The sequence below is a fragment of the Myotis nattereri genome (assembly GCF_964212035.1).
Source record: "Myotis nattereri genome assembly, chromosome: 19".
Taxonomy (NCBI): Eukaryota; Metazoa; Chordata; class Mammalia; order Chiroptera; family Vespertilionidae; genus Myotis; species Myotis nattereri.
In genome coordinates, this window is record NC_138095.1 from 14,541,985 (window position 1) to 14,559,315 (window position 17,331).

At 61.2% G+C, this 17,331-nt stretch overlaps 1 protein-coding gene across 1 annotated transcript; it reads left to right on the top strand.

Moving 5' to 3' along the window:
- Positions 1-1,243: 1,243 nt before the first annotated feature.
- ROBO3 (roundabout guidance receptor 3) lies at positions 1,244-17,063 on the top strand (the record flags this gene model as incomplete). The annotated part of the gene is made up of 28 exons (XM_081114051.1): positions 1,244-1,403; positions 4,265-4,591; positions 4,834-4,991; positions 5,476-5,596; positions 5,692-5,830; positions 6,071-6,198; positions 6,469-6,593; positions 7,745-7,916; positions 8,258-8,463; positions 8,667-8,748; positions 9,051-9,216; positions 9,438-9,604; positions 10,384-10,505; positions 10,639-10,864; positions 11,083-11,204; positions 11,455-11,626; positions 11,711-11,896; positions 12,814-12,837; positions 12,920-12,962; positions 13,159-13,298; positions 13,580-13,774; positions 13,868-14,006; positions 14,166-14,381; positions 15,147-15,298; positions 15,396-15,503; positions 15,705-15,866; positions 16,326-16,513; positions 16,808-17,063. The coding sequence occupies 28 exons, from the start codon at positions 1,244-1,246 to the stop codon at positions 16,817-16,819; spliced, it is 4,158 nt and encodes a 1,385-aa protein (XP_080970177.1). The 3' UTR covers positions 16,820-17,063.
- Between the last annotated feature and the right edge of the window lie 268 nt (positions 17,064-17,331).

Below are 17,331 nucleotides of genomic sequence, written 5' to 3' on the forward strand. Positions count from 1 at the left end.
CACCCATCAGCAGGGCCTGACCCCAGATAGGAAGGCTGGCCTCTCTCTCCCCCTGACACCCCGCTTGTCCCAGCCTGGGAGAGAGGGAGGGAGGGAGGGAGGGAGAGAGAGAGAGAGAGAGAGAGAGAGAGAATGGGGTGGGGATGTGGGACAGGGAGATGCAGGTAAAAAGAACTCCAGAAAAGTCAGAAGCAGGCTGGGACGGAGGGAGGGGTCATGCCCTCCTCCCCAACCCCGGAGGACAAAGTTGTCAGGTTTTAACAGATTTGCAGGACTTTTGCATCAAGCCCATCTCTTCTCTTGCACTTGCCTTCACCGGAGAAATACTGCTTTGTCTTTGTCCCGCGCTCCCTGGCTCCCCATCAGCCTCCTCAAAAAGGTGAAACCATGTCATAAAGCGTGTCCTAGCAGAGCAATATGCAAAAGTATGCAAATCGAGGCGAGCTGCCTGGCGTCCGGGGCTCTCTCCCCGCACTTTTATCCCGGTCCTGAGTCTCCTAGAGGAACTGCTAGACTAGGGTCAGGACGCCCCACCTCACCCCCTGGCTCTCCGTTGCAAACCGGGTGACTGCAAGCGAAGGGGTGGACACGCGTGGGATTGTTCTCCACCACCACCCACCCACCTCCAACTCCTTCCTCAAACCTCCCCAGTCTCCCGGGACCTGCGAGGAAATGGAGCCGGGGTTTTGAGAGCTAGAGGAGCGATCTTGGGCTTTGTGCCTCAGTTTCCCTAAGGGCCCAGAAAAGGGAGGGAGGGTTTCTGTTCTAAAGTCAGGCAGGACAGAGTCCGACAGAGCCTCCTTTCTCAACTCGGGGGGGGGGGGGGTGCTTTGAGAAAGCAGGAAACTCTCCCGCGACGTCCGGATCCCGGCTCGGGGCTCGGGGCGGGGACTCCAACTCTAGCTGAGCGACTCCAGTCTCTGGCCCCGCTCGTGGCCGTAGGGGCGGGGGCGGGAGGAGGAAGGGTGTGGGATTAATCCCTTAATTACGCCGTGGTCGGGTGGCACCTGCTTTCCGCCGCTCAGCCCCCAGGGGGCCGCGGCGCCGAGGGGTGGAGAGAAGGACCGGGAAGGCGGGCGCGCGGAGGCACGCGCGGCACCCGGGCGCCGGCCGGCGGGACAGCGGCACCGTGGCTGGGGCGGAGCGCAGAGGCGGCCGCGGGGCTGGCGGCTCCCGGCCCGCGGGTCGCGGACCCAGGGGCTGGGTCCCGAGCCCCCCGCCCGGGTCCCGGTCGAGCCGCGCCATGCTGCGCTACCTGCTCAACGCGCTGCTGCAGATGAACCTGTTCGCGGACTCCCTGGCCGGGGACGCGTCCAACTCCAGCGAACTGCTCTTCGGCTTCAACGCCTCGGGGGCGGCGCTCAACCACAGCCTGCTGGCCCCGGGCGAGCCTGCTCTCAACGGTAAGCCCCTGCCCCGTGGGGACGTGGGATCCCGAGTGCGGGCAAGGTGGGAGGGCGGCGTGGAGGAGGAGGAGACCAAGAGCGCCTGCCCCTCGTGGAGACCCAGGGGCGCCTCCCGGGCGGGGATCAAGGGATGATATGGGGCTTTGAGCACCTGAGTGGGTGTCCCGGCGGGGGTCGAGGGTTTGGGGGGAGATGGTTGCTGAGTTCATTACTCCCCACCTCCCCAGGCGACCCCAGGCCATCCCAGGGGTGGATGCGGGCAAGTTGGAGCTAGGAGAGGCCGGGACCCCCTGCGGGGAGGACAGCGGAGGGGCGTGGCCGCGGGGCCCCTTAGAGACCCGCCCAGGGAGCAGGCTTCCCACCGAGAACCCAAGTTTGCCAGGAACTCTACACTTAGGACGAGGGCGAGGAAGCCGAAATGTTGCATGTGTTTGCTACAGAGCTGGACAGAGGCGGCGACCGTTTCAGGGAACTTAGGAGTTCGCCCCGCAGAGGCGGGCTCGCAGCCGGTCCACCGGGCAGAGCTGGGCGGGCAGGCTGCGCTGGCGGCGAGGTGGTCCACGCCAATGACGCTGATTGATAAATCGCGGCCGAGACCGCGCGCTCCTCCGCGCCCCGGGAGCCGGGAGCCGGGAGAGGGCCGAGCTCGCCCCCTGCCGGCCGCGTCGGGAACTCCCGCGTTCCCTGGCACTCGGGCCGGGGTTCTCTCTGGTTCTTCCCCAGCCGGGGTCCGCTGGCCTCGCCAACTGGAATCTGGGGCGAGCGCTGCGCTGGAGACCCCAAGGCGGCGAGAAAGGAGACCTGGGCAGTGGTGTGCGTGTGTGTGTGTGCGTGTGTGTGTGTGTGTACTCAGGTGCTGGGGAGAAGCCCCAGAGCCCCATTAGCATGACCCTTAGCTATTCATTAGCTTCTGTCAAAGCCTCTCCTGAGACCCCAAATGACAGGGAGGAAATTCCAGGGAAAGGGAGCCTGCAGATGTGTCTACAGGAATTAGGGGGAAAGGGCGGACCAGCAAGGTGAGCCCTGCACGGAGGGAGCGGGGAGGAAGATGGGGAATGAGCTGGAATTCCCCAACCTGCTGACCTCCCGGATCCCCAGGAGGTTAAGCACAGAGTCCTTCCCACAGACACCTCAGCGCTCTCACCTCACCGAGGGCGTTCACTCTACACTGTCCCAGTGAGGTTTGTAGGGGAGGAACTGATGGTCGTGTTCGCAGTGGAGGAAGCAAATTCAGAGAAGATAGACGGTGCCCCAGTGGGCACAAAAAGAGCACAAAGCGTGGCTATAACAGACCTGCCTATTCCCATGATGGCCGATGGTTTTGTGAAGGGCAAAGGGGAATGCTGGGGCCGGGTAGAATCCGATTCAGGTAAAGACTATAGTAGCCACGGCAAGGTCAGGTGGGTGAGGGAGAAGAACCCTGAAATAATCTTAGACCGGCCGTATTTATTAAGTACTTTTGGGGGAGTACATGATGGTCTTATGATGACCCTATTACTGTTCTTTTTTTTTTTTTTAAAGTATATATAATTGATTTTTTTTTACAGAGAGGAAGGGAGAGGGATAGAGAGTCAGAAACATCGATCAGCTGCCTCCTGCACACTCCCTACTGGGGATGTGCCCACAACCAAGGTACATGCCCTTGGCCAGAATCGAACCTGGGACTCTTGAGTCCGCAGGCCGACGCTCTATCCACCGAGCCAACCCGGTTAAGGGGTTACTGTTCTTTATTACTATAAAGAAGCTGAGACGCAGAGAAATTCAATAATTGCCCAAGTTCTCACAGGAGTTAGTGTGGAGGCCTGAGATTCCCGCCCTAGTTTGTTCCAGCCAATCCCTGAGCTCTTTGTCATTCCAGTGCTGCTCACCTGAACTGGGCCTGGGGTTTGCCTAAACTGGGCCTGGGATGGGATGGCGGGGAATGGGGTGAGAATCGGAAGTTTCCATCTAGAAGGGAAATGGAGAAAATGATTCCCTTCTCCAAGTGGGAGGGAAACCGATCTTCTTGTCCCCGACCCCTTAAATACACGCTCACCAGGGGCAACCCATCCCGCGTCCTTTCCATCGGAACTTCCAGGAGTAGGGCGGGAAGTGAAAGCCAAGCTCACACCAGGCTGGAAGTAGAGGTTCCGCGGATTCTGGAACAGCGTGGAGAAGCGGACAGGGGCGGGGAGGTGGAGAACAGAAGCGGGTTCCATGGGTCCTGGTTAGTGAAGGGCACAGATGCCGTGAGGCGGCAGCGGCGCCTGCTGGCCGCCAGGGGTCACGAAGCCACTTTGGATCGAGCTGGGGGTACCTGAGCCTGACGCGCTCCGGGCTCTGGGCTCCGGGCTCCTGGATCCCAAACCACTGCAGCGGCCCAGGGAGGGGCAGGAGCAGAACACGCAGGGAAGGAGAGCAATGCCTTTCTCGATGGTGTGTGGCCTTTCATCACCCTGAGAACCACCTGCCGAAACCTGTGCCCGCTCAGAAAAGAGCGTCACTCACATTCCCACTACCGCTCGCATTGGGTCAATTCCCATGGCTTCACAGGACCCCGAAACATGATTGTCTGGGGCGTCAGTAGACGGGCTCTGTGCCAGGTCCTGGGCTCCCAGGCCGCGCCCATCACTCAAGCCTTCCTCGTCCCGGGGGACCCCAGGCCGAGGGGAGGAGGAGGGTGTCCTGATCCCTTGGCTGATCTGCCCGTTTCGAGTTTAGGAGCCTGAGGCGTCTTCCCATAAGACGGTACCCCCCCGCCCCCCCCGCCCCCCCCCCCACACCCGCTACGGAGAGAGGCGGGGCCCCTTTTCTCTCCGGAGCTTCCATCTTTCCCCAACTTGCCGGTCTGAGCGCTCTGCGCCCCTCCCATCCTCCAGGGTCAAGGATCGGGCCCGAGGACGCGATGCCGCGCATCGTGGAGCAGCCGCCGGATCTGCTGGTGTCCCGAGGCGAACCGGCCACGCTGCCCTGCCGCGCGGAGGGCCGGCCCCGGCCGCACATCGAGTGGTACAAGAACGGGGCGCGCGTGGCCACCGCGCGCGAGGACCCGCGCGCCCACCGCCTGCTGCTGCCCAGCGGCGCCCTCTTCTTCCCGCGAATCGTGCACGGGCGCCGCGCGCGCCCCGACGAGGGCGTGTACACGTGCGTGGCGCGCAATTACCTGGGGGCGGCGGCCAGCAGGAACGCCTCGCTGGAAGTGGCGGGTGAAGTCGGGGAGTCAGCCCGCGGCTCTGGGGTCGGGGGTGCGGGAGGGCGTGGGCCACCCAGTCTAGAACCAGCTCGCATCTCGGGCGATTCATCTTCCGTTGGGACTGCGCCTTTGGTCTCTCATGCCCACGCCTGGGCCTGGTGTTTTCTCACCTGCAGCGGGGCAGACGGTCATAGTCATATATGTACTCATAGTGTCTCTCTCTCCCCCCCTCCCCCTCTCTCTTTCTCTCTCTAGTCCTTCGCGACGATTTCCGGCAGGCTCCTGGGAACGTGGTGGTGGCAGTGGGGGAGCCAGCTGTGATGGAATGCGTGCCCCCCCGCGGCCACCCGGAGCCATCGGTGACCTGGAGGAAGGGCAGTACCCCGGTCAAGGAGGAGGAGGGAAGGATCACGGTGAGGGCTGGGCCAGGCAGGGGATGCGACAGGGGGGCGGAGTCAGCAGTCACAAGGGGGCGGGGCCACGCGCTAGGGGTCTGGCGCCTGCCTCCGAGGAGAAAGGCCTGAATCCCAGGGTCTTGGAAGGCGGGGAATAATGCTCGCTCCGGCGGCGATAAGGCAGGAGATCTGAGATCAGGGCATCCGTTGGCTAGAGGCGGAGAGCCAGCTGTTGAGTGAGGGATAAATGAGGCTGGGTAGGATGGACTTGGTATAAGATAGCCCGGGTGGGGGGGGGGGGCGGGGGGGGGGCAGGGGTGGAGCATGGTGCTCCAGGGGCCCTTGGGAGAAACAACAGGCCTGAGCCCCACCTTGGACAAAGCGACAACTTCTTATCCAAATGGATCAACGTCACTGGTTTCCTTCCTGGGTTTGTTGTGAAAATCAAATAAATATGCTCTGATGGCTATAAAGGACCAGAGTTCCTGTGATTACTCCGCAGATCCGTGGAGGGAAGCTGATGATGTCACATGCACACAAGAGTGACGCAGGGATGTACGTGTGTGTGGCCTCCAACATGGCAGGAGAACGGGAGAGCGGGCCGGCCGAGCTTGTGGTACAGGGTAGGCACGCGGAGGTTTGGAGTTACGGGAGCATGGAGCCGGGGAAGCACGCAGCCCTGCAGACCCCTGACTGTTCCCTCACTCCCACGCCACAGAGCGCCCCTCATTCCTGCGGAGACCAGTGAATCAGGTGGTCCTGGCTGACGCCCCTGCACATTTCCCCTGTGAGGTGCAAGGGGATCCCCCCCCTCGGCTACACTGGCGAAAGGAGGATGGAGAACTGCCCACAGGCAGGTGAGGAGAGCCAACCCGCTCGAGTGTGTACCCCGCCCTAGAAAACTGGGAGGCAGAGACCCTCTCACACAGAGAAGTCTGTTTCCCAGAGCCTGTGGCCCTGCCCTAGCCAGTCCCCGACTCCATTCATCGAGCTCCTGTCCCTGTTGAGGCCTGCCTTGTCCCTGGTATCTGTCCTGGGGGAGACAGAAGTGGTCTGTAGCTATGGCCAACCCAGCCTGGGGGTGGGGAGTGGAGCAGGTATGAGATCCGGGGTGACCACAGCCTTTGGATTGGGCGCGTGAGGCCTGAAGACGAGGGGACGTACACCTGTGTGGCGGAGAACAGCGTGGGCCGAGTGGAAGCGGCTGGCTCCCTCAGCGTTCACGGTGAGGCCCCCCTTGGTTCTGCCCGCAGCAGGGGTGAGGTGAGGGAAATGAGGGGGGTGGGCCAAGTAGGAAAGGACAGGCAGGAGATGTGGGGTCACCTGAGACTTGGACAAGAGAGAGAAGGAGGCAGCGAAACAGACTTGAGCAAGAGATGGATGAGAATCTGCTCCTACCTCAGCCAAGCCTGGCCGTCTCTCTCCTGTTCCCTCAGTCTCCCTTCTTAGTACCCCTGACTCCCTGTTCCTTTATCTCCCCGCACCCCCTTGCCAGTCCCACCCCAGCTGGTGACCCAGCCCCAGGACCAGATGGCAGCCGCTGGAGAGAGCGTGACGTTTCAGTGCGAGACCAAAGGAAACCCGCCACCTGCCATCTTCTGGCAGAAGGAGGGAAGTCAAGTAGGTGCCCAGGCCAGGGGCTCCCCACCGGCTTCCCCTCGGGCCCTACCCCCCCCCCCCCCGCTCCTTCTCCGTTCTGCAAACTGCTTTCAGGGTTCTGCTTTACCTTTGGTCCTCCCAGGAGCCCTTGCAGATTGTTTGTGAGGACTAAATAAGATAATTAATATGAAAGGCCTTAGACATAGCTAACACTTTCAAAATAAATGGTAATATATTTAGGTGGCAGGGAACAGTCCGGTGCAGTCATTCCTCGGAATCTTTCTCTTTGGGTCAAGGATGTCCTGAGGATGCAGCAAATTCAATTAGATCCTCCTTCCCCAGGCCGTGGGGCCTCGGCTTCATACATCGCTCTAGAAAGCAAACAGCTCTGTAAGCAAAGCGCGGAGGGTAGACTGTGACTTGCTTTTCTACTTATAAGAGGCCTCCACCAGGGGGCGCGCAATCGTAGCAAACAGATCCCAGAACATACAACTGGAATGAACATTAACTGAGGTTACAACGCAAGTAACTTCCTGTAAGGGAAAGGCGGGAATTTTGCTACTGGAAAACAAGATCAGTATAACAAAATAAGTCTGATGAACTCCCCACGCTGGGAAACCAGGCCACTATGACCTCATTCCAAATCCACGGCCACAATTTCCTCCAACATCTGCTCTAGCGTCCGAGTCTGCTGTGTTTCCATTAGATTCTGAAATGAATAAAAGTGCTGGTGGCGGTAGAGGGTGGGAGCAGGTATGAGTCAGGTGCTACATATATGTCCTGAGACCCACACCTACCCCACTACCTTCCGTGAACGTATCCAATGTAAAATGTTAGCGCCAGAAAGAAGGGGAGAGTATGTAACATTTATCACGCAATGTATTAAGAGTGTCATATGATTACTTCATTTAATCTTCATAACTATCCTCTAAGAGTCCTATCTGGGGAAATTTGGGCTCAGGAAGTTCAAATCGCTCGCACAGAGCTGGGGGGTACATCTAATCACACCGCTCATTTTTGTGTGAATAGGTTTAACTAGTTCGCCCAAGGTCACATAACTGGCTGGGCACAGAGCATGAATCAGAGCCTTGGGAACGCTCTGAATTCTGGTGTCGACGGGAACGGGGAGCTGCCTGCTCAGTCCCTGCCGTGGTTCCTTGCTCTGCCCCCAGGTGCTGCTTTTCCCCAGTCAGTCCCTTCAGCCCACAGGGCGCTTCTCCGTCTCCCCGAGAGGCCAGCTCAACATCACTGCCGTGCAGAGTGCGGATGCTGGCTACTATGTGTGCCAGGCGGTCAGTGTGGCCGGCAGCATCCTGGCCAAGGCCCTGTTGAAGGTAAAAGGAGGTATGTGCCTATGGAGATAAGATGGGACCCAAAGGCCTGGAAGGAAATAATGGCTGAAAGAGATGTTTTATCTTGGACTCTCTACAATATGTCTGCAAGGGGGGTGGGGGCATGTTCCTGAGACATGCCCTCAAAGTTTCAAAAGAAGCCACTAATAGTAGATTGCTGGTTCCGGACAGAGACTACAGTTGGTTATGGAAGCCCTTTCAATCCCAGGGCGGGCGGTGGCGGGGGTGGGGGTGGGGGGGCGCACTCTGGGAACAAGCTGAGAATGAGGACAAGGAGCTGGCTGCCTGAACCTGGGATCCTCCTCTGAGGTACCCAAGTTCTTCCTCTCTCAGCCTCGATGGATGGGCTGCCTCCCATCATCCTCCAGGGACCAGCAAATCAGACACTGGCACTTGGCTCCTCTGTGTGGCTGCCATGCAGAGTGACCGGGGACCCTCAACCTAGCGTCCAATGGAAGAAGGACGGGCAGTGGCTGCAGGGGGATGGCCTCCAGCTCAACCTAATGGCCAATGGTACCCTGCACATCACCAACGTGCAGGTGAGTCTCACCCCGGGCCCAGGTCACTGAGAATGGCCAACTGCCATTAGGCACCCGCTGGGACTCTAGCTCCATTCTAACCATCTGCTCTCAGACCACCTGGAGTGCACAACATCCTCCCCATCCTTCTGAATGCCGGGCTCCACCCTCTCACCCTACCTTGTTCCACTCCCAGTTTGCCAGTCCTCTACCCTCCCCTACAGGAGACGGACATGGGCGTCTACAGCTGTGTGGCCAGGAGTTCCACAGGGGAGGCCACGTGGAGTGCCTGGCTTAGGAGGCGGGGTGAGTTTCTCCTTTGTTCCCTCCTTTGCCAGCGCCTTTCTCCAAACATTCTTCAAAGGCAGCCAATGCTCGGCCGCCAAACCCCAGGACTGATTTTATCTTCCCAATGCCATGGCCTTGGGAGGAGGAGGAGGAGGAGGAGGATAGAATTGGTGCCCTTGGGAGGCGGATGTGAGTAGAGGTTAGTGCACTAAGTCCCTCTCTCCACCATCAGCACTGTCTCAGCTCCACCGTCCCTCTGGGAAGGCGCAGGTTACATTCTTTTCCCAGTCTTCTCCTTAAAGATGATCTCCTCACTGCAGAAGACTGGGGAGAATTACCAGGCCCGCCTCCAGAACCTAGTACCCCTCCGGGGCCTCCCTCTCAGCCAGTGGTCACCGAGATCACCAAGAACAGCGTGACCCTGACCTGGAAGCCCAACCCGCAGGCTGGGGCCGCAGTTACCTCTTACTTGATAGAGGCTTTCAGGTACAGGGAAGGTTGTGAGTGCAAACCTGGACAGTTCAAGGGGGGGGGGGGGGAGGGGGCGGGCCTGTGTCCTGAGGGTCTTTGCTATTGTGGGGAGAGGTTTGCCAGTTCCCTTTCCCCGGGGGAGGAGGCAGTAGGGGGCCAACGAGAATGGGTGAGATGGAGTAGGCAGGTTGGGGATCCCTGGCTCAGACAACTCTGCCACCTCATTCCCGTTGCAGCCAAGCAGCTGGCAACACATGGCGGACAGTGGCGGATGGCGTGCAGCTGGAGACACACACCGTCGGAGGTCTGCAGCCCAACACCATCTACTTGTTCCTGGTGCGAGCGGTGGGAGCCTGGGGTCTCAGTGAGCCCAGCCCCGTCTCTGAGCCTGTCCGCACCCAGGGTAAGGGCAGGGTCCCTGGCTCATGGTTATGACATGTGACACTGCATAGCACCCCTCCCCCCAAACCATGGCACCATGGCAGCTCTTTCCTGTGGTGCCAGGTCTATATGGGAGTGGGGGGGGGGCCTGGCCTGAAGCAGGGGGTCATGCTTCCCTCTCATTGAGGGAACAAGAGAAGAGGGAGGAGGGGGAGAAGGGAGGAGGAGGGGGAGGGGGAGGGAGAACAAGAAGGAAGAGGAGAAGTAGGGGGAGGGGGGGAGGAGGGGGGAGGAGGGGGAGAGGGAGAAAGAGGATGAGGAGGAGGGGAGAGACACACGGGGTGGAGAATGATTCAATCACCTTGGTGGCACCTCACTCCTGAGTCCCTTACAGTAGATTATCAGGACTAGAAGGCCCACCTCTGTCCCCCCTCCCCCAGCCTCTTTTGACCCTGGGGCAGGGGTGGGCAAACTTTTTGACTCGAGGGCCACAATGGGTTCTGAAACTGGACCGGAGGGCCGGAACAAAAGCATGGATGGAGTGTTTGTGTGAACTAATATAAATTCAAAGTAAACATCATTACATAAAAGGGTACGGTCTTTTTTTTTTTAGTTTTATTCATTTCAAACGGGCCGGATCCGGCCCGCGGGCCGTAGTTTGCCCACGGCTGCCCTGGGGTGTGCTCTGGAGCACTAACCAGGACTGTCTGCAGGGCAGGGCAGAGGCAGGACACAGCACACTGTCAGTGGTGACTCCCCTGCCCCTGCTGGCCCCTGCTGAGCGGGCTCTTTGGTCAACAGACAGCAACCCATCCAGGCCAGTGGAGGACCCACGGGGAGGCCAGCCGGGACTGGCCGAAGTGGCTGTGCGTCTGCAGGAGCCCATCGTCCTTGGGCCCCGGACCCTGCAGGTGTCCTGGACTGTGAGTGTGGCATAGGGATGAGGTGAAGGGCAGGGATAATGACGGGGGACATAGGGGCCTCCAAGAATGGGTGGGGAAGATGGGTGAATGGAAGAGGGGCTGGGCCTGGTATGCTCCCTCTTCTCCCCTGCAGGTAGATGGCCCAGTCCAGCTGGTGCAAGGTTTCCGGGTGTCTTGGAGGGTAGCAGGTCCTGATGGGGGAAGCTGGACAGTGCTGGACCTACAGTCCCCAAGCCAGCAGAGTACTGTGCTGAGAGGACTCCCCCCGGGGACCCGCATTCAGATCAAGGTGCAAGCCCAAGGCCAGGAGGGGCTGGGTGCTGACAGCCTCTTGGTGGCCAGGAGCACGCCTGAGGAGGGTAAGGGGCTGCCGGAGCTGCTGGATGGACAAGAGGGAAGTGGGAGGGGGAAAGCTTGCCGGGGTGGGGGTGGGGGGGTGGAGCAAAGCAAGTGGGTGGGAAGCCTTAGTTCCCTAAGATGTTAGAACTGGGGGCGGGGTGGGGGGTGGGAAGAGGTTGGGGCCTGAGGGGCAGCTTGCAATGGCTGAGTCCCTCTCACCACGTTCCACCCTGGCCAGCCCCCAGCGGTCCCCCCCAGGCAGTGGCCGTAGCCTTAGGGGGTGAAGGCAACAGCAGTATCACGGTGTCCTGGGAACCCCCGCTCCCCTCCCAGCAGAATGGGGTCATCAAGGAATACCAGGTACAGGGTGTGTGGGAGGGAGACGGCTGGGTGGGAGGGGGAGGAGGGCCAGGGCTAGGATTGGAAAGGGTCTAGGGTAGGCTGGGCCAGCTTTGTGGCTGCAGGGGGGGGGGGGGGGGGAGGCTCTGGGGGAGGAGAGAGGGTTCCGTGCCCTCTCCAGGCTGAATTATGCCTGGCTGAGCGCCCTGTGCCATTCCACGTGCGGCCAGAATCCCATTCCTGACTCTAACCCGGGTCTCGGCCTCCCCAGATCTGGTGCCTGGGGAACGAGAGCCGCTTCCACCTCAACCGGTCCGCGGCGGGCTGGGCGCGCTCCGCGGTGCTGCAGGGGCTGCTGCCCGGTCTCCCCTACCGGACCCAGGTCGCCGCGGCCACCAGCGCCGGCGTGGGCGTGGCCAGTGCCCCGGTGTCCGTGCAGCTGCGTGAGTCTGGAGGTGGGGGGCGGGGGGCCGGAGGGGCTGCAAGTTTCCAGGCCCCGACTGCGCTCACGGCTCTGACCCCCGCAGCGACCCCCCGGGAACGGGAGCCCGCGCTCGAGGCGGGCCAGGGGCTGGCGGAGCGGCTGGCGCGGGTGCTGCGGGAGCCGGCCTTCCTGGCGGGCGGCGGCGCGGCCTGCGGGGCGCTGCTCATCGGGCTCGGCGGCGCCCTCTGCCGGCGCCGCAGGCAGCGCAAGGAGCTCAGCCATTACGCAGGTGAGAGCCGTCGGGGGGCGGCGGGCCGCGGGGCTGCGGGGCGTAGGGCGCCCTCGGACGCGGGGAGACGGAACGGGGTGCCTCGGAGCGGACCGAGCCTGGAGCCGCCTTCCTCGGAGCGAGGCGGGCAGCCTGGAGAGAGGGCGTGGGAGGCTCAGCCTCTCCAAAGTGGGAGGCGGGGGCTGGAGCTCCGCCCCTGGGAACAGGACTGGGGGTGGGGGGGTGGAGGGGAGGAGCGGGGCCGGGAGGGGGCGGGACCTGAGCCTGGGAAGGGGTAAGACTTACCCTGAAGACGCCAAGGGAGGAGAGAGCAGGCTCTGCAGTCAGCCCGGCTGATGTGGCTCAGTGGTTGAGCATCGACCTATGAACCAGGAGGTCACGGTTGGATTCCCCGTCCGGGCACAGGTCCGGGTTTTGGGCTCCAACTAAGTGAGGGGTGCTGATCCATGATTCTCATCATTGATGTTTCTATCTCTCTCTCTTCCTTCCTCTCTGAAATCAATAAAAATATTTTTTAAAATAAATAAAGGGGGCGAGTCTAAGAAGACATACACGTGAGGGTTGGGCCTGGTAGGAGGGGTGTGGCCAGGACCCAGGCAATACATGAGCCAGGGTTTGGGTGGAAAGGCCTCGCTGCTACCCCCTCAGCCCCCCTGCCCCCCCCCCCCCTTCCTGCGCATCTGGAGAGATCTGAGAGCACCTAGACCAGTGGTTCCCAGTCTTGGCTACACACGGGAATCACCTGGGGAGCTTTAGAAAAATACTAATGCCCGAGTCCCTCTCACTCCTAGCGATTCTGATGAAATCGGTTCAGGGTGCAGCCTGAGTGGCGGGGGGAGGAGTGGACAAGAGGGTGGCTATTTCTGACCCCTTTTCCATTTTCCCTCTCCTCTCTCCCATGGGATCCTTTCCGGAAGCCTCCTTTGCCTACACGCCTGCAGGTGAGCCACCACTGACTGCCCTGTGGGGTTCACGCCCCAGCCCGGGCTCTTCTCTCATCCAGTCTCCCCTCATCTTCCCCAGTGTCCTTCCCACACTCGGAGGGCCTTTCGGGAGCCAGTTCCAGGTAATTCGCTCAACTTCCTTCCTAGGGATAGTCCCCTCCAGGGACAGGCTGCACCCCTTCCTCTCCAGGCCTCACTGCCTCCTCAGCTGACGTGCCCACCACCCCACTTCTCCCCCCTCCCCCCATTGCCCCTGCCTCCTCTACTTCCCAGGCCTTCCCGGGCTCTCCACCCCAGCGTCCACATGCTCTCCCCCAGGCCACCCGGGGGCCTCGGCCCTGCTCCCTACCCTTGGCTGGCAGACTCCTGGCCCCACCCATCTCGAAGCCCCTCTGCCCAGGAACCCCGGGGGGGCTGCTGCCCCAGCAATCCCGACCCAGACGACAGATATTACAATGGTGAGGAGTTCTCCTTCCCTCGGGGGCCCGTGTGGCCCCGGCACCCTTCTCTCCTCTCCACCTACCGGGGTACACTGCAGGGAGCCCCAGTGCTCCTGAGGTTGGTCAGTCCTCAGGAGGATGTGAGTGGGGGTGTCCCTCTGGCCCCACCTGTACCCTGGTTTGGGAGTAAGGTTTGGGGTGGGGGAAGAAGCGCTCCGGTGGGGTTTCCTTTTGCCCTCCATTCTCCTGTTGTCCTGTTTCTCTGTGTCCGCCCTGGGCCCCCTCTTTCTCCTCCTCAGAAGCTGGGATCTCCCTGTACCTGGCTCAGACGGCCAGGGGCGCGGCTGCCTCCCCCGAGGGTCCTGTCTACAGCACCATTGACCCAGCCGGGGAGGAGCTGCAGACCTTCCATGGGGGCTTCCCCCCAAACTCCTCTGGGGACCCGAGCACCTGGAGCCAGTATGCGCCCCCGGAATGGAGCCAGGGGGACAGCGGTAGGCCTCCCGGGCCCCTCGCCCCACACTCCTCGGGACCTGGCCCAGCACTTCTGACAGGTCTCACCTCTGCCCCTTTCCTGCTCTACTCAGGGCCCAGGGCCGGCAAAGCGAAGCTGCTGGGGAAACCCGTGCAGATGCCCTCCCTCAACTGGCCAGAAGCCCTGCCCCCACCGCCTCCTTCCTGTGAACTGAGCTGCCTCCAGGGGCCTGAGGAGGACCTCGAGGGCCGGTAAGGATGCTTCTGGCTGCAGATGTCCTGCACGTGGGACCAGCCCCGGCTGCCTGCTGGGAGGGCAGAGAGCTGGAGAGGAAGGGAGCTGGCAACTGGACGGCCAAGGAAGGATATGGAAGCTCCTCAGTCACCCTCACCTCCTGCTTCTTTCCCCAGCTCAGAGCCAGGAGAGTGGTGCCCCCCTGTGGTGCCTGAGAGGAGCCACCTGGCCGAGCCCAGCTCCAGCGGAGGGTGCTTGGTCCCTGCGTCCCGAGGGGAGACCCCCTCCCCCACACCTTCCTACGGACAGCAGTCCACAGCCACTCTCACCCCCTCACCTCCCGACCCTCCGCAGCCCCTCACTGACATTCCCCATCTCCACCAGATGCCCAGGTAGGGAAGCGCATGGCACCTTGTACGTTATAGGCCCTCGGCACACATCTGTTCAGTGAATGGATGGATGGATGGATGTATGGATGGGTGGATGGAAGGAAGGAAGGATGGATGGATGGATGGATGGAAGGATGGATGGGTGGATGGAAGGATGGATGGGTGGAAGGAAGGAAGGATGGATGGATAGATGGATGGATGGATGGATAGATGGATGGAAGGGAGGATGGGTGGATGGAAGGATGGATGGATGGATGGATGGATGGATGGATGGATGGATGGAAGGAAGGATGGATGGATGGATGGATGGTTGGATGGATGGAAGGAAGGAAGGATGGGTGGATGGAAGGATGGATGGATGGGTGGATGGATGGGTGGATGGATGGATGGATGGATGGATGGATGGATGGAAGGATGGATGGATGGATGGGTGGGTGGATGGATGGGTGGGTGGATGGATGGGTGGATGGATGGATGGGTGGATCTGGGGTGCATGAGGGTGGAAGTATGATTTGGGGAGAAACCTGGAGACTAACAAGGCCTCTCACTCCCTTCAGACTCTTTCTCCCTCAGAGGGACTTTGCCAGCTCCCGGGAGCATTTCAAAGACATGGCTTTCCTCACGTTCCACTAGCTCGGGAGCCTGGTGGGGGCCGGCTGTGTCTTGTTCATTTGAGTATTAGGCCGAGTGTCTAACACAGTGCCTGGCACACAGTAGGCGCTTAGTGTTTGTTGAGAGAACAAGTGCTAAGGCCTTATGTCGTTGCAGGAGGCTGCCCCTTGAGCCCAGTTCCCCGCTCAGTGTGTCCCAGCCCGCTCTGAACAGCCACGAGGCGAGGCCTGCTGGCCCCGGGGCTGGCCCCACAGCGGCCTATCACTTCAGCGCCAGCCCTGTCCCTAGCACCGCCAGCAGTGCCCCAGGTGAGTCTACAGAACCCTCACCTCATCCCACCGCCTCCTGAAGTCCCTTCTAGACCTTCTCTCTTACCTGCTCCTCTCCCTTCTCCTAATGCTACAGGGAGAACCCGGCAGGCGCCGAGGGAGATGACTCCGCCACTTCAAGGGCCCCGCGCCCATCGGAAGAAACCCAAGGCCGTGCCCTACCGGCGGGAGCACAGTCCTGGGGGTGAGGGGCCCTGGGTGTGGGGGTGGAGACAGTAGCGGACACGGGCAGAAACCAAGGGCGGGCTCTGAAGGCTGGAGGTGGGGAGCAGGAAAACCCACATCCTGGGCTGTTTATTTGCAGCCTCCTGGCGCCAGGGAATGGGAGTGGGAGGGACTGGTACCAGGGGAGTGGGACCCTCTGCTGAAACAGGCCTCTCCCCAGACTTGCCCCCACCGCCCTTGCCCCCACCAGAGGAAGAGACGGGCTGGGCTTCAGGGCTGAGAGCAGCAGGCAGCATGTCCTCTTTGGAACGGGAGCGCAGCGGGGAGAGAAGAGGGGTGCAGGGGGCACCCCTGGGGGCCCATCGGGGACCCCTCCCGGATGGTAAGGAGGCCAGGGAGGGCTGGAGGGCGCGGCTATAGAAGGTGGGCTTTAGGACTGGAGGCTGATCGTACAGTGCAGACGGGGCCAATGATGGGCTAGTTTCATCCCAGCTCACCCCTCACTTTCATTGGGTTCATGCATTTGACCCACATCGGAGGCACCTGTCTCTCCAGCTGCCTCTGAGCAAAATCCCCTGAGGTTCCCCAGTCGCATCCTTTCTCAGGACCAGCCTCAGTGAGAGGAGAACAGGGGTGGGTGTTCCCTGCAGGGTTCTGAGCGCGTGTGATGTCAAGGCCGCGTACTGGCCGCTCTGCTTCTCAACCCCAGGATGGCCTGAGCCCTTTGCCTGCTCTCAACTCTCCTTCCAGAGCTGGGAGGAGGGTTGGGGTGGCACAGGGGGCCAGGAGTGGTGTCCTGCCCCCTGCCTGGGCCCAGCTATTCTTTTCTCTTGTGCTGCAGAAGAGGCCTGGCTCCCTTACAGCCGACCAAGCTTCCTGTCCCGGGGCCAGGCCGCCAGCACCTGCTCCACTGCCAGCAACTCTTCCAGGGGCTCCGGCAGCTCTCGGGGCTCCCGGGGCCCTGGCCGGAGCCGCAGCCGCAGCCGGAGCCAGAGCCAGAGCCAAAGGCCCGGACGGAAATGCCGAGAGGTGGGGGCTAGGGGTGGAGAAACTGAGAGTGGAGGACAGGGATGACTAGGAAGAGGGAGATAGAGAAGGCCTCCAGGGGAAGTGTGGACAGGAGGCGGCCCAGCGAGTGAGGGGCTGGGGGAGTCTTGGGGAACAGTGACAAAGGGTGAAGGCCGATGCCACACTGCAGAGGAGGCTGGGCTCCCAGAGGAGTGGGTCAGGGGAGGTGGGCGAGAAATCAGCCTGGCGATCGCCTCCCGTGCTCTGTTTGCTGTGGGCCAGGCCTTGCGAGCCAGCCTGTGTGTCTCTCTCTAGGAGCCAAGATAACGCTTGATGGAGAATCAGCAGATCCGTGGGGGAAAGGCTTGTCCCGGGCCAGGAGCCCGGATGGGAGCCCCTCCCCTGGTAAATGAGGGGGTGCAAAGGAGCAGGAGGGGTCTCTTCCCTCCCGGCAGTGATGGTGGGGCTCCCTGAGGACTGGCTGAGAAGCCAGGAGACAGCTCTTCCGTTTCCATCCTACCTACCTGAGACCCGTTTGTAAAAAAGACAATAAAGAGTCGGAGTGACTTGCTGGGCCATCGTCCGGTTTTGCGCGGGATACGGGGCAGGAGGGGCCCCTAGGGGGTGTATATCAGGGCCCTTCCTTTTGAACTTCTGTCAAAACTCTAGGTGAGGACTGGGCTAAGAGACCCGGCCTGTCCCGCCTCCTGAAGTAGCTGAAGTCACTGTCCCTCCCAGTGACAACCAGAGGGACTTTCCAAATAACAAACCGCGAGAAACTTGTCCTGCCCTCGGAGAGCTAAGCCAGGCCCTCCCTTCGTGCCTCCTCTGGGTGCTGC